Consider the following 16,910-nt stretch of genomic DNA (forward strand, 5'->3'; position numbering starts at 1 on the left):
ATTAATAATAAAGCAGGCAACTACATATTTAATAATTAGGAGGTTTGGCTGGTACCATCTCTTGTTAAATGTACAAATCATTCATATTTTGCGTTTCCAGAAGATGGCGCCATAGGCAAATTATCTGTAGGAATGTTCGTCTCGTCGGTCGGTCGGAATGTGAGGCTGTCGATGCGATTGTTTGTCCGAACACATTACTATTTTGTGGAAGGAATTCAAACGAGAACTGAAAACACTAGTTGAAGAAATACTTGTTTAGTTTGATTTAAATTGATGCATGTGGTCGACGGGAGAATTAACAGGATATTATGTTAAGGTAAAGGAAATACGGTAGTACTGTGGAAGTGGTACTGTTACAAGGGGGTAGAGAAAAAAAAAGAGAGCGAGTCGTCGTGGTGGTCTTTTATAGCCGGGAACCGTATGGTACCAATCAACCGGCGTTGCCAACCTTTGAACTTAATGCAGATGTGTATGTAGCGGCTTAAATGGCTGTAGCGATCGCAAACGTACCTCCAGGTGGTGCAGGTTTCTGAGAATACTCACAATCACGGAATCAATTGCCCAGGGAGTGCACCATCTTGGGGCGTTGCGACTTGATTAAGGGTACCTATAAGTGTGACCACTTACATGTTCCGTTCCGTGGCGCAAGGGTTTTCACGCGGTAATGTAATGTATGATGGGCTTCTGTGGTCTTCGTCCATCGCGCTAATCTCATGGGAAAAACGTAGACCATGTGATGTTGATGCGTTCCTCGCGCTATCCTTCCATGTAAGTGTCGAGCCCGTGGATCCTGTTGAGATAGTAGATACGTTAGGCACTCAGAGTCCCCAATTAAGGGAATGCTCGCCTTGTCGCTCGAAATGTGTGGCTGTCGACTAAATTGTTTAATGGAACACTCACTACCATTTTTGTGGATGAAATTCGCACGGAAACAGAAAAACTAATAGATTTTAAACTGTTTATTCCGATGTTTGAATACATGTGGTCACGGGAGCATGGAGAGGATATTAGGATAGGTTAGGGAAGTACGAAAGCGCTATGGAAGTGGTACTGTTATAAACGGCAGAGAAAAGATAGCGCCAAGACGGCGTTGTAGCGGTATTTTATAGTCGGAAACCGTATGGTACCAATCCACCAGCGTTGCCAACATTTGAACTTAATACAGATGTATATATGGGGGCTTAAAGGGTTGTAGCGGTCGCTACATATCTGTAGAAATATTCGTTTGTTGCTTAACATTGTTTTTTTGGAAAACTGAGTGTTTTTTTCTGGCAAGTAATTTGTACAGCAATAGAAAACACTAATTTATGTAAATTTACAGTATATAACCTCTTGGAACTCTTTAATGTTCTGGTTGTAGTTGTCTATGTAATATAAGATTCTAATAACTGAGAGTGATCTGGATGAGGGAGAAACTTTTTTAAATAAAATTTCGTTGCAGCTCTATGTGTCCTAATTTTAACATAATATTTGTATTTTAAATTATTGTTTTTAACTTCTTGATGTATAGCTTTCCAAAAATTTTTGAGATTATAGGTAGTAAAGTTATAGGCAGGTATGAGTTCCTCCGTAACATTGTTCATTCGTAACATAAATGTGTTATTAATTTTAAACCCTTTTCTTGTTAATTCCTGTATAACATTTCCAGTTGTTGTATTTGAATAATAAACAACGAAATTTTAAACTGACATTACAAAAATTACGAGCACATTAATCTATAAATAATTGTATAAATTATTTATAGTAATGAGCTAGTTTGGATTATATGGGTAAGGAAACACGATCTTAATATAATCTTTATTGCTTCAAATTTATAGAAATTTCTTATAAGCTATCCTTCGAGCATTATTTCTGCGCAATGTTATATATTGCTAAAATTTTGAACTTATATATGCCCATGGAATAGACAAAATCATATGAACACCTGACACATAACAGGTCAATTGAAAAGTCCGCGGCCTGCCATAGTAAAACACATTTTTTTTACAAAATTAGTTTTTTCTTAATTAACATAATTCGCTTCAAGGGTGATACACTTATTATATCGACTCTCCAACTTTTCGATACCATTTTTGTCGTACGACTTGTCCTTTGCCTCAAAATAGGCCTCAGTTTCGGCGATCACCTCTTCATTTGACGAAAATTTCTTTTCAGTGAGCATTCTTTTGAGATCTGAGAACAGGAAATAGCCCGATCTGGAAAATACGGTGGATGAGGAAGCAATTCGAAGCCCAACTAATGGATTTTTGACTCGGTGCATTGTCTTGGTGAAACAGCACTCTTTCTTTTTTTTCAAATGCGGCCGTTTTTCGGCGATTTCGTCCTTCAAAGCGTAAACGGTGCAATAACATTATGTAATAGTCGCTGTCGATATTCCTTCCTTTTTCAAGGTAGTTAATGAAAATTTTTGGAGCGGGTTTATCGTGTGCAGTCCACTCGGATGACTCTCTATTGAATTTCGGAGTAAAATGAGGAAGCCATGTTTAAGCCATTGTCACATATCGACACAAAAACTCGGGTTTATTACGCTTGATCATCTTCAAACACTGCTTCGAATCATCAACTCATCATGGTTTTTGGTCAAAAGTGAGCTAGCGCGACAGCCAATTTGCACAGGGCTTTCTCATACTTAAATATTCGTGAATGATTTGATTTACATGTCCAGTTGATATCTTTATAGTGTCTGCTATTTCGTTCAGTTTCTATCAAGTTTTACATGACAGGTCCTTTTAAGTTTCCGGTAGTTCTGTACAGTGCATACTCAGCACTTGCACTATTAACAAGGCCATGCAGAAATTCACTCATAGAGTTATTCCTTAGTTGTTTAAATTCTCAGTTGTCTAGTGATCAAGTATGTATGTAATATAGTATGTCTCAGTTTGGAAGTAACATTCTACTTAGTTTTATCTTGATGAGTCGTAGAATAATGTAATTTTTTTATCACTCATCATTTTTTTAATATGCTGAGTCTTTTATTAAAAGTAAAAGTTTGTTTTTTTTCTAATGCTATTCTAAGATTATTTCTTTCTCTGTTTTTTAGAACCAAATGTTGTGATGTTTAAAAATGTTGAAAGGAATGAAAACTTTTCTCAATAAAATCCGTTTAAAATACTAACATAGATATTTTCAGTTTATTTTGTTTGTTTATCAGAGTTTAACAATCGTAATTTAATTAATTATAGTCATTGAATATTGACCACTGAGTGATTACTAGTAAATACAAATAATCATATTTTTATTATTCTAGGGAATACCATTTGACTCCAAATTTGTTTCATTACAAGAACTTATATCTCTAAAAATTGGAAAATTTACATATTAATATAAAAAAGGCTGGAACACTGACCTTTTTTGCGTTGGCAAATGAATTTTATTTTGGATTCACAAGGGCAATCATTCCAGCCGAATACGCCTGTGCTTATTTGATATATCTCCAAACAGTTTTCTTTCTGACCAGCATTATCAGGTTGACCAGTAGAAAATAAGGAATAAAACAGAGGTAACTTAGAATTCAACCAATAGTAATTTGTCTTGTCTACTAAATTACTGGCAAATATCCAAAAGCCTTCTCCAAAACCAACTGTAATGAAAATAAGTGAGAATGTAATAATAAACATAGTAATAACATTAGAGTAATACAATTTTAGTAACTATTATTCTGAATATTTTCATATTTTTTTATATAATTTGAAACACTGTTTTGATGTAACTTTTGATTCTTCTGATATTTCTGTATGCAAAATTGAACCTAATTTTTTGTGAAGTTAGATTTATGTCACTAAATAAATATTCGTATCGTGTCCAGTATTACTATGATTGTGATGTTATTGTTGGATTGCTTACGCAGTTAGGAAAACAGAAATATAAAAGATTACAAGAAGCACAAACTAGCGTGCTTGTTTCTATAACAAGTGACAAGTGAAAATATATTATGCCTGTTTGCCTCGTGATATGTGTGAAAGTTTTCTTGAGTGATGAGCATGATAATCTTTTATTTCGGATTTGCTCTGTATCTGACTGGTTGGTTTCAACGACTTGGTCACTCTGTTTATTTGACTTCTATCCATCTATTTAGACAATGATTTCGTACAGCCTTCACACGAATCACACAGTCATTACCCAAGTCTTCACGAACTTTTAGAAAATTTAAAAAAACGTATTTTAGTCTGTAAATGATACATATAAAAATAATAATTCCGTTAGACTTACTTTCCCTCAAAGGCTTTAAGACTGCCTCTATTTCTTCTTGGTCGCTTTCTGACAGTATTTCAGCAGGTTCTAAACCATATTGAAGACACCTTAGGTAGCCTTCGTGAAATGTCACTCTTTGGTTGGAAACCACATACTTGTTGGCAGATGATCTAACTATGACTAAAATGAAACTAGCTAATAAAAGGACAATACGTTTCATCTTGTATATTAATATGGATTGCGTACCTGCAGTTTATCACAGAAGGCTTTCACTTTTATACAAAAGGAAATGAAGATATCGAGCAGGTTCCCACGGTTTTCCACATATATTGTTTCAAAATATCAACAACACTATTTGTAATATTCATGTATGCCTTGATAATTATAAGTTCGATAAAATAAGTTATAAATATATTTATATATCGCGGTATTATTTTGGAAATATCCTAAAAATATGTCTTGACTAGTTTTGATACTTTTGAACAGATTTTATTACTTTTTACTATAATATCTAGTCAGTAATAAGTTGATCTCAGAATTATTCTAACAGTTTAAATATTATATTCTTCACTCTACGCTCTAAAATTATCTAATTAACTAATAACGGGTCAACAATGTTGCGGTCTGGCAATTGTGCTGGTCAGGGAAGATGGCTCTTCAAACTAAGACAACCTTCTTGGCTGTGTGTTTCGGTAGCAGTACTTGGGAGCAATATGTAATAAAATGTAGAAACTTCATCATTGAGGATAGCGCTATATTCATTTGCACTAATCCGAACAGTGATTTAAATTGGAGGGCGAACTGAATACCTCGATATTGCTATCCAAATCCTAACAAGCGATTGGTTCTAGAAAACAGGCAGCGCGGATTGTGGACTTCTCTTAAGTTTCTCCGTACATAAATTCGGTCTTGAGCTTCAAAGTCCCAGTTTTAGAATAATATTAGAAGAAAAAATCAACTTGGTATACCATACACAAACCGAAGAAGAAGTGGATTTTGAGGTAGGGAAATTGATGTAGAAAATGAAGTAGTTGAATTACGAGAGGTTGAATTAAGGTTTTGGTTTACAAACAAGTTTTGAAAGCAGTAAGAACTTATGGTTATCAACTGGGGCTGTATCAGCCAAAGCAATAGAAATATTGTACAACGATTGCAAAACAAAATACTCAAATGTATTGTTGATGCTTTATGGTACATTAGTAATTACAATCTGTGTATGCATCTGAAGGTAGAAATTGTCGATAGCATTATCAAATTTTCTAAAGTGTCCATCATAGAATAATAATTAAAAAATGGCCCGTGCAAGCAAGTAAGAAACTTCCCACTAAGTTGAATATGTCTTCAAATATAATCATTACTTACTCTCTTGGTAGTGTTATTAGAGCAGAATATTGAAAGAAAAAGGCAAAAGATCTGATACTTTTATTAAAATCGATAGATGATCTTGAATATATTGAATTGATTTCTTTACTTTTAGCGGAAAAGAACAATGGAGAAATTGTTAAAAAGGCTTCGACAATTTAAGGCAATTAAACACGATTCAAAATCTGTAGGTCATTTTCGTTCTTATTTTCCGTTTTTACGTCTTATTGAATAACTACATTATTACTCATTTGTCTCATTATAATTATATTCCTCATTTGCTTCATTTCTATCTTAATTGCCTTATTCTCACCGCCCAGTTTCTCAGTTTCTACCTTGAGCTTGTCTAACCTTCCCTAATATCTTCTCTGTTGTTTCTTTACTTCCTGCAAGTGCAACTTTTCATCTATTTCCTTTCCTATTTTGGGCTTCTTTTTTTTAGTCTTTGCTTTTTTTCGAAACGGTCTCTAATCCTCTTTTCTTTCACCTGTAGTATATATTTCTTCCTTGTTATTTCAACATTATTGTGTCTTTAGAAATAAAGACTGATATTATTTGTAATTTAGAAGCAGATTGGCAATATCTCTATCTTTGATGGTGATCAAGGTAGTTTATAAGTCCTTGACATCATTAGATTTTTTAATAATTAGATAATTAGATTAGTTTGAGATATGTATAAAAGTTGAGTTAAGATGAAATTAAAAAGGATGATAAAAAACAAGCAATATGTACAGAATAAATACTTGTCTAGCATAGTAGTATAAAAATATATATGATATATAATTTAGCTTCAAATCGTCTATTTGTCAATCTGTCAACCATAATATGGTTCATAAAATTAAATTGGCGAAGAAAGTTCAAAAATAGTTAAGAAAATAGTTTACATATTTGGGAACTGAAATGCACATGGAATGTTGGTGTTGGGAATTTTGTGGTTGGAAAGAATTGTTTTTTGTATTTATTATAGTAATCTAATAAACTAGCACTAATAAGCTATTTGTTTTGATCCCAATTTGCCATGGTTTTAAAATTACAAAGTACATTTATTTAACATGTGGCTTTTACTTGACTTCAACATCAAGGGCCATGCCAAGATATTTGATTGTATTTGCATATGGAACTACTTGTTGATTTATATATTCTGACTGTTAATAAGTAATTTAATTGCGATGTTTAAAAATATATACATAATAACATACCTTTTTTCAAATTATTTTGTTTATTTATCAGATAAGTTTAACAATCATATTATATTGGGTGAGTAAATACTATTCATTACTAACAATAATAATTTTCTATAGAATCATTTTGTATTTATTATTCTACGAAATACCATTTGGCGCCAAATGTGTATCATTACAGGAACTTATTATTATATCCCTAAAAATTAGAAAATTGACATATAAATATAGAAAAGACTGGAACACTTACTTCTTTTTGCGCTGGCATATAAATCTTATTTTGGATTCACAGGGGCAATCATTCCAGCCGAATACACCTGTGCTTAATTGATATATCTCCAAACAGTTCTCTTTCTTATCGGTATTATCAGGTTGACCAGCCGAAAAAAAGGAATAAAACAGAGGTAACTTAGAGTTCAACCAATAAAAATTTGTCTTGTTTGGTAAATTACTGGCAAAAATCCAAAAACCTTCTCGGAAACCAACTGCAATGTAAGTAAGCGAGAATGTAATAATAAACATTATCGACTTTAGATCAATAAAGGTTTGGTCAATATTATTCTGAATATTTTCTGACACTCCATGTTTCTGTATGGGTTAGAAAGAAAATAAAGCCGGTTTTATTTTATAACTTCAAACACCGTTTTGATCAGTAACTTTCTGATTCGCGTGACATTTTAGTTTGAGAAATTGAACCTTTTTTTGATGTAGATTTTCACCATTTAAAAAGTTTCATTCATTGAAAAGTTATCAGCTAACATTCCAATGTTATTCATTATGACTGTTAATACTTAGACTAGTGGCAATTACTATTATTGGATCACTATACCGATATCACATGATATTCGAGTTAGAAAGAACAAGTTAAAACTAGCCTTGGTTTACTTCATTGTAAACAGTTAAACAAAATGAAGTAAAGTACAGTGCTTGTATTTTCATCTACCGAAGAGGCTCTGTAACATAGGTTTGTGAACATGAATATAAAAACAGACACAAATTGCACAAAGTAATATGCTTGTTTCTGTAACAAGATTGGCGAGAATCTACCATTAACAGCTTGTCTGGGGATATGTGTGAGCGGAGATATTAATGTGGTTTGTTAATCGTATGTTGTATATTCCTTTGAGTGATGAGCTATAAGAATGAGAATTTTATGTTCCAGATTTTCTATATATCTGACTGCCTTGTTTTCACGACTTGTAGAGTCTATTTCCTAAAGTTCGACTTCCGACTGTCAACTTACGAAAAACTAGTTGGTTGATCGAATAATAGTGCTGAGTAGATGATTGCATCAGCTTTGATTCCTGATGACCTCTCTCTGTTGCCTGCGGGTGGTTTAGTAGCTTGAACTAAATATCCACTCTCTCATTCGTTATTGGCACATGCCATCATTCATTGAATATTTTCAACACGAACAGAAAGCACATCAAAGTATGTCTTTGTTTGGAACTATTCAATTTGAATATTTGCTTGCAGGTGATTGAAGGTGGATATGTAAGCGCATTAGATCTGCTCGAGATGTAATTCTCTACTGACCCCATTGAGAATTTCCATCTTGATGAATGTGACATAAAACGGATCCGATCACTTCCTTGAAATTGTGAAAAATGACACAAACGCAATAGCTGGAATATTTCTGAGAAGTTTCTACGCCAAGTATACAAATTATATGAATACAGTTTGTTTTAGGTTTGATGATAAGCTTCCTTCAATATTTCAAGAATTGTGTGGACATGTCTAGTGACTGGCCGGCCAGGGCAAAGTTCATATTTAACAATGAAATGTCGAGAACGACTAGAAAACCATATATAAAACTTCAAGGTTGTCACTGTTCAAGATGTCAAAGAGATAAATTAGTATATTTGTTAAATATGTTTTTTTTTGTTTGGTTCTCAAAATACCATTTTTGTAATGTCTGTCTTTTTATTGTTTTATATAATGTTAGGTATTTTAGGTCTCTTTGGCAGGTCAGAGTTTTATTTTATATCGCCGTTGTCTGACTTTAGGAACAACTTATTTATTGACTAGTTTCTGCGTTCCGAAAATTATTTAAGGATTTACACCAGGTAATTCAAAAGTCACAACCATAAGCACAACACAATTTTCGACTATCGTCCGACTTCAAAGAAGTTAAAATGCTAATGATGAAAATGATTTGCTAGAACCCCTAGAAGCAGTTGCAAAATTAAAATGGCAATATAAGCAACAAAAACAATCACACCTAAGTAAAGTAGTGAATTAAACTAAAATTAACGAAAGGTGCTGTCTAAAAGGGCATGAAAATGTATACTCTATCTTTGAATGTATAAAAGGGTGATGAAAAGGGTATGATATTGAGTCAATTGATAAATATTGATTATTCTTAAAAGTTTATGTAAACTCTTGTATATGTCACCTTCCGACTCAATTATTTATTATTTATCATTCAGTTAGACTTACTTTCTCTCAAAGGCTCCAAGGCTGCCTCTATTTCTTTTTCGTCGCTTTCTGATAATATTTCAGCCGGTTCTAAACCGTATTGAAGACACCTTATGTAGCCTTCGTGAAATGTCACTCTTTGGTTGGACACCACATACCTGTTGACAGATGATTTAGCTATGACTAAAACGAAACTAGCCAATAAGACAACACTACGTTTCATCTTCTATATTAATGTTTATTGCGACCTGTAACTTATCAGAGAAGTTTTCGCTTTTATACTAAAGAAAATACAGATAATGAGCATGTTCCCAGGGTTTTCCAGAAATTTTATTTGAAAACATCAACAACACTGTTTGTAATTTATATTTGTGTCATGATAATTATAAGTTCGATAAAACGAGTTATAAATATGTTTACGTATCGCGTTAGTATTTTACAGATACCTTAAAAATATGTCTTGGTTATTTTTATTTTGTTCGTTTATCAGAGTTTAACAATCGTAATTTAATTAATTATAGTCATTGAATATTGACCACTGAGTGATTACTAGTAAATACAAATAATCATATTTTTATTATTCTAGGGAATACCATTTGACTCCATATTTGTTTCATTACAGGAACTTATATCTCTAAAAATTGAAAAATTTACATATTAATATAAAAAAGGCTGGAACACTGACCTTTTTTTTGCGTTGGCAAATGAATTTTATTTTGGATTCACAAGGGCAATCATTCCAGCCGAATACGCCTGTGCTTATTTGATATATCTCCTCCATATCCAGTTTTCTTTCTGATCAGCATTATCAGGTTGACCAGTAGAAAATAAGGAATAAAACAGAGGTAACTTAGAATTCAACCAATAGTAATTTGTCTTGTTTACTAAATTACTGGCAAATATCCAAAAGCCTTCTCCAAAACCAACTGTAATGAAAATAAGTGAGAATGTAATAATAAACATAGTAATAACATTAGAGTAATACAATTTTAGTAACTAATTTTCATATTTTTTGATATAATTTGAAACACTGTTTGGATGTAACTTTTGAATCTTCTGATATTTCTGTATGCAAAATTGAACCTCATTTTTTGTGAAGTTAGATTTATGTCATTAAAATGGTTTTATCCAATCAAAACTTCTCAGCCAATATTCTTAATGGTTTCCTGATTCACTAAATAAATATGTGTCCAGTATTGTTATGATTGTGATGTTATTGATGGATTGCTTACGCAGTTAGGGGAACAACATTTTTACGATTACAAGAAGCACAAACTAGCGTGCTTGTTTCTATAACAAGTGACAAGTGATCTATTATTCTATCTATTCTATCTATCTATTATCTAAATCTATTATGCCTGTTTGCCTCGTGATATGTGTGAATGCTTTCTTGAGCGAGGGGCATGATAATCTTTTATTTCGGATTTGCTCTGTATCTGACTGGTTTGTTTCAACGACTTGGTCACTCTGTTTATTTGACTTGTGATCCATCTATTTAGACAATGATTTCATACAGCCTTCACACGAATCATACAGTCATTACCCAAGTCTTCAAAAACTTTCATAAAATTTTAAAAAACATATAAATGATACATATAAAAATAATAATTCCGTTAGACTTACTTTCCCTTAAAGGCTTTAAGACTGTCTCTATTTCTTCTTCGTCGCTTTCCGACAGTATTTCAGCAGGTTCTAAACCATATTGAAGACACCTTAGGTAGCCTTCGTGAAATGACACTTTTTGGTTGGAAACCACATACTTGTTGGCAGATGATCTAACTATGACTAAAATGAAACTAGCTAATAAAAGGACAATACGTTTCATCTTGTATATTAATTTAGATTGCGTACCTGCAGTTTATCACAGAAGGCTTTCACTTTTATACAAAAGGAAATGAAGATATCGAGCAGGTTCCCACGGTTTTCCTCATATATTGTTTCAAAATATCAACAACACTATTTGTAATTTACATGTATGCCTTGATAATTATAAGTTCGATAAAATAAGTTATAAATATGTTTATACATCGAGGTATTATTTTGCAAATATCCCAAAAATATGTCTTGATTAGTTTTGATACGTTTTACATTAAGAAATGTACTTTTGAAGAGATTTTATTACTTTTTACTATAATATCTAGTCAGTAATAAGTTGATCTCAGAATAATTCTAATAGTTTAAATATTATATTCTTCACCCTACGCTCTAAAATTATCTAATTAACTAATAACGGGTCAACAATGTTGGGGTCTGGCAATTGTGCTGGTGAGGGAAGATGGCTCCTCAAACTAAGACAACCTTCTTGGCTGTGTTTTTCGGTAGCAATGCTTGGGAGCAATATGTAATTTAAAGTAGGAACTTCATCATTGAGGATACGGATATATTCATTTGTACTAATCCGAACAGTGATGTAAATTGGAGGGCGAACTGAATACCTCGATATTGCTGTCCAAATCCTAACAAACGATTGGTTCTAGAAAACAGGCAGCGCGGATTGTGGACTTCTCTTAAGGTTCTCCGTACAATTCGGTCTTGAGCTTCAAAGACTCAGTTTTAGAATAATATTAGAAGAAAAAATCAACTTGGTATACCATACACAAACCGAAGAAGAAGTGGATTTTGAGGTAGGGAAATTGATGTATAAAATGAACTAGTTGAATTACGAGAAAATACACTGGTTATTGTGCAGATATTCAATCCTATCAGTATAGTTACAGTATAATATAAGCTTTTGTTTTACCAACAAGTTTTGAAAGCAGTAAGAACTTATGGTTATCAACTGGGGCTGTACCAGCCAAAGCAATAGAAATATTGTAGAACGATTCCAAAACAAAGTACTGAAATGTATTGTTGATGCTCTATGGTACATTCGTAATTACAATCTGTGTATGCATCTGAAGGTAGAAATTGTCGATAGCATTATCAAATTTTCTAAAGTGTCCATCGCAGAATAATAATTAAAAAATAGCCCGTGCAAGCAAGTAAGAAAATTCCCACTAAGTTGAATATGTCTTCAAATATAATCATTACTTACTCTCTTGGTAGTGTTATTAGAGCAGAATATTGAAAGAAAAAGGCAAAAGATCTGATACTTTCTTTAAAATCGATCGATGAGATTGAATATATTGAATTGATTTCTTTACTTTTAGCGGAAAAGAACAATGGAGAAATTTTTAAAAAGGCTTCGACAATTTAAGGCATTTAAACACGATTCAAAATCTGTAGGTCATTTTCGTTCTTATTTTCCGTTTCTACGCCTTATTATTAAATAACTACATTATTACTCATTTGTCTCATTACAATTATATTCCTCATTTGCTTCATTTCTATCTTAATTGCCTTATTCCCACCGCCCAATTTCTCAGTTTCTGCCTTGAGCTTGTCTAACCTTCCCTAATATCTTCTCTGTTGTTTCTTTATTTCCTGCAAGTGCAACTTTTCAGCTATTTCCTTTCCCATATTGGGCTTCTTTTTTTTTAGTCTTTGCTTTTTTTCGAAACGGTCTCTAATCCTATTTTCTTTCATCTGTAGTATATATTTCTTCCTTGTTATTTCAATATTATTGTGTCTTTAGACATAGACTGATATTATTTGTAATTTAGAAGCAGATTGGCAGTATCTCTATCTTTGATGGTGATCATGGTAGTTTATAAGTCCTTGACATCATTAGATTTTTTAATAATTAGATTTAGGTTTGAGATATGTATAAAAGTTAAGTTAAAATGAAATTAAAAAGGATGATAAAAAACAAGCAATATGTACAGAATAAATACTTGTCTAGCATAGTAGTCTAAAAATATATATGATATATAATTTAGCTTCAAATCGTCTATTTGTCAATCTGTCAACCATAATATGGTTCATAAAATTAAATTGGCGAAAAAAGTTCAAAAATAGTTAAGAAAATAGTTTACATATTTGGGAACTGAAATGCACATGGAATGTTGGTGTTGGAAATTTTGTGGTTGGAAAGAATTGTTTTCTGTATTTATTATAGTAATCTAATAAACTAGCACTAATAAGCTATTTGTTTTGATCCCAATTTGCCATGGTTTTAAAATTACAAAGTACATTTTTTTAACATGTGGCTTTCACTTGAGTTCAACATCAAGGGCCATGCCAAGATATTTGATTGTATTTGGATATGGAACTACTTGTTGATTTATATATTCTGGCTGTTAATAAGTAATTTAATTGACTTAATTGATTAAAAATATATACATAATAACATACCTTTTTTCAAATTATTTTGTTTATTTATCAGATAAGTTTAACAATCGTATTATTTTGGGTGAGTAAATACTATTCATTACTAACAATTATAATTTTCTATAGAATCATTTTGTATTTATTATTCTACGAAATACCATTTGGCGCCAAATGTATATCATTACAGGAACTTATATCCCTAAAAATTAGAAAATTGACATATAAATATCGAAAAGACTGGAACACTTACTTCTTTTTGCGCTGGCATATAAATCTTATTTTGGATTCACAGGGGCAATCATTCCAGCCGAATACACCTGTGCTTAATTGATATATCTCCAAACAGTTCTCTTTCTTATCGGCATTATCAGGTTGACCATCCGAAAAAAAGGAATAAAACAGAGGTAACTTAGAGTTCAACCAATAAAAATTTGTCTTGTCTGCTAAATTACTGGCAAAAATCCAAAAACCTTCTCGGGAACCAACTGCAATGAAAGTTAGCGAGAATGTAATAATAAACATTATCGACTTTAGATCAATAAAAGTTTGGTAAATATTATTCTGAATATTTTCTGACACTCCATGTTTCTGTATGGGTTAGAAAGAAAATAAAGCCGGTTTTCTTTTATAACTTCAAACACCGTTTTTCAAACAACTTTCTGATTCGCGTGACATTTTAGTTTGAGAAATTGAACCTGATTTTTTTTGATGTAGATTTACACCATTTAAAAAGTTTCATTCATTCAAAAGTTATCAGCTAGCATTCCAATGTTATTCATTATGACTGTTAATACTTAGACTAGTGGCAATTACTATTATTGGATCACTATACCGATATCACATGATATTCGAGTTAGAAAGAACAAGTTAAAACTAGCCTTGGTTTACTTCATTGTAAACAGTTAAACTAAATTAAGTAAAGTACAGTGCTTGTATTTTTATCTACCGAAGAGGCTCTGTAACATAGGTTGGAGAACATGAATATAAAAATAGACACTAATTGCACAAAGTAATGGGCTTGTTTCTATAACAAGATTGGCGAGAATCTACCAGCTGCCTAATCTAATGCTTGCCTCGGGATATGTGTGAGCGGATATATTAATGTGGTTTGTTAATGGTGTGTTGTATATTTCTTTGACTGATGAGCAATAAGGATGAGAATCTTATGTTTCCTAAAGTTTAACTTCCGACTGTCAACTTACGAAAAACTAGTTGGTTGATCGAATAATAGTGCTGATTGATTGCATCAGCTTTTATTCCTGATGACCTCTCTCTGTTTCCTGCGTGTGGTTTAGTTGAACTAAATACCCACTCTGTCATTCGTTATTGGCACATGCCATCATTCGTTGAATGTTTTCAACACTAACAGAAAGCACATCAAAGTATGTCTTTGTTTGGAACTATTCAATTTGAATATTTGCTTCCAGGTGATTGAAAGTGGATATGTAAGCGCATTAGATCTTCTCGAGGTGTAATTCTCTACTGACCCCATTGAGAATTTCCATCTTGATGAATGTGACACAAAACGGATCCGATCACTTCCTTGAAATTGTGAAAAATGACACAAACGCAATAGCTGGAATATTTCTGAGAAGTTTCTAAGACAAGTATACAAATTATATGAATACAGTTTGTTTTAGATTTGATGATAAGCTTCCTTCAATATTTTAAGAATTGTGTAGTCATGTCTAGTGACTGGCCGGCCAGGGCAAAGTTCATATTTAACAATGAAATGTCGAGAACGACTAGGAAACGATATATCAAACTTAGGCTGTCACTGTACAGGATGTCAGAGAGATATATTATTATATTTGTTAAATATGTTTATAATTTTTTTTGTTTGGTTCCCAAAATACCGTTTTTGTAATGTCTGCCTTTTTATTATTTTATATAATATTAAGTCTTTCTGGCAGGTCAGAGTTTCATTTTATATCGCCGTTGTCTGACTTTAGGAACAACTTATTTATTGACTAATTTCATCGTTCCGAAAATTATTTAAGTATTTATACCAGGTAATTCAAAAGTCACAACCATAAGCACAACACAATTTTCGACTATCGTCCGACTTCAAAGAAGTTAAAATGCTAATGATGAAAAGGATTTTCGCGAACCTCCAGAAACAGTTGCAAAAGTAAAATCGCAATATAAGCAACAAAAACAATCACACCTAAGCAAAGTAGTGAATTAAACTAAAATTAACGAAAGTTGCTGGCACATTCTCACAGTTCCATATCTGCCACATGTCTAAAAGGGCATGAAAATGTATACTCTATCTTTGAATTTATAAAAGGGACCTTCATATAAATCAATTGATAAATATTGATTATTTCTTGAAAGTTTATGTAAATACTTGTATATGTCACCTTCTGACTCAATTATTTATTTAAATAACTGATATTTATCATTCAGTTAGACTTACTTTCTCTCAAAGGCTCCAAGGCTGCCTCTATTTCTTTTTCGTCGCTTTCTGATAATATTTCAGCCGGTTCTAAACCGTATTGAAGACACCTTATGTAGCCTTCGTGAAATGTCACTCTTTGGTTGGACACCACATACCTGTTGACAGATGATTTAGCTATGACTAAAACGAAACTAGCCAATAAGACAACACTACGTTTCATCTTCTATATTAATATTAATTGCGACCTGTAACTTATCAGAGATGTTTTCACTTTTATACTAAAGAAAGTAAAGATAATGAGCACGTTTCCAGAGTTTTCCAGAAATTTTATTTCAAAACATCAACAACACTGTAATTTATATTTGTGTCATGATAATTATATGTTCGATAAAACGAGTTATAAATATGTTTACATATCACGTTAATATTTTACAGATACCCTAAAAATATGTCTTGGTTACTTTTGATAGACAATATAATGTAATACTATGAAATGTAATATCTTAATCTAATTTTGAGGAGTTTTATTTACAGTTGATGGGTGTTTATCTCAAAACCTTTCTAACAAAGTAAAAGGCTCTAAAACTTTTTATAATGGGTTAATTATGAAGTATTGATATATTCATTCACAGTAATTCATCTAGTGCTCCGACCAGTTGAATGCTGCAATATTGCCGCCAAAATACTAACGAATCCCAATGCTCGTCTGTAGGAAGCAGGCAGCGTGGATCATAGTCTTCTACATACATACACCAGTTCTTAAGCTTTAAAGTCTCTGGTCTCTAGGTAGAGAAGGAAGGATTTTCAAATCCCTTGAATAAGATTTAGAATAATATTAGAAGAAAAAATCAACTTGGTGGGCCAAATACAGACTAAAGAATAATTATATTTAGAGTTGTTCAAGTATATTCAGTACATGCAAAAATTCCCGAGAAATTTAATAGAAACTAAACGGTTAATAACTACCTTAAAGAAGTTATATATAACTTAATTACTAATATATGTATATTAATATTAATCTATACAGTTTTTATAATCTTCTATAACATTTTCCCATCTTTTTGGCGATAGCGTGATGAAATAACGATGTTGATTTGATAGAGATCCTATTTTAGTTTATCTAGCACTTGATCAATCATACTTCCAGA

General features: G+C 32.2%; 3 protein-coding genes across 3 annotated transcripts; all 3 read right to left on the reverse strand.

The window, feature by feature from the left end:
- Nucleotides 1–3,109: 3,109 nt before the first annotated feature.
- On the reverse strand, nucleotides 3,110–4,514 carry LOC143203202 (salivary C-type lectin 2-like). Its single transcript, XM_076415341.1, has 3 exons — nucleotides 4,210–4,514; nucleotides 3,347–3,580; nucleotides 3,110–3,295 (listed from the first exon to the last, which is right to left on the reverse strand). The coding sequence occupies exons 1-3, from the start codon at nucleotides 4,409–4,411 to the stop codon at nucleotides 3,288–3,290; spliced, it is 444 nt and encodes a 147-aa protein (XP_076271456.1). The 5' UTR covers nucleotides 4,412–4,514; the 3' UTR covers nucleotides 3,110–3,287.
- A 2,239-nt stretch (nucleotides 4,515–6,753) lies between these two features.
- Nucleotides 6,754–11,012, reverse strand: LOC143203200 (salivary C-type lectin 2). Its single transcript, XM_076415338.1, has 6 exons — nucleotides 10,776–11,012; nucleotides 10,138–10,710; nucleotides 9,838–10,078; nucleotides 9,174–9,786; nucleotides 6,985–7,219; nucleotides 6,754–6,933 (listed from the first exon to the last, which is right to left on the reverse strand). The coding sequence occupies exons 4-6, from the start codon at nucleotides 9,373–9,375 to the stop codon at nucleotides 6,876–6,878; spliced, it is 495 nt and encodes a 164-aa protein (XP_076271453.1). The 5' UTR covers nucleotides 9,376–9,786; nucleotides 9,838–10,078; nucleotides 10,138–10,710; nucleotides 10,776–11,012; the 3' UTR covers nucleotides 6,754–6,875.
- Nucleotides 11,013–13,386: 2,374 nt separating this feature from the next.
- Nucleotides 13,387–16,031, reverse strand: LOC143203201 (salivary C-type lectin 2-like). The gene is made up of 3 exons (XM_076415339.1): nucleotides 15,781–16,031; nucleotides 13,612–13,846; nucleotides 13,387–13,560 (listed from the first exon to the last, which is right to left on the reverse strand). The coding sequence occupies exons 1-3, from the start codon at nucleotides 15,980–15,982 to the stop codon at nucleotides 13,509–13,511; spliced, it is 489 nt and encodes a 162-aa protein (XP_076271454.1). The 5' UTR covers nucleotides 15,983–16,031; the 3' UTR covers nucleotides 13,387–13,508.
- Between the last annotated feature and the right edge of the window lie 879 nt (nucleotides 16,032–16,910).

This window comes from Rhynchophorus ferrugineus, unplaced genomic scaffold (genome assembly GCF_030347505.1).
Source record: "Rhynchophorus ferrugineus isolate W39M unplaced genomic scaffold, kcgeb_rfMv2 rfM9, whole genome shotgun sequence".
In the NCBI taxonomy this organism is placed as follows: Eukaryota; Metazoa; Arthropoda; class Insecta; order Coleoptera; family Curculionidae; genus Rhynchophorus; species Rhynchophorus ferrugineus.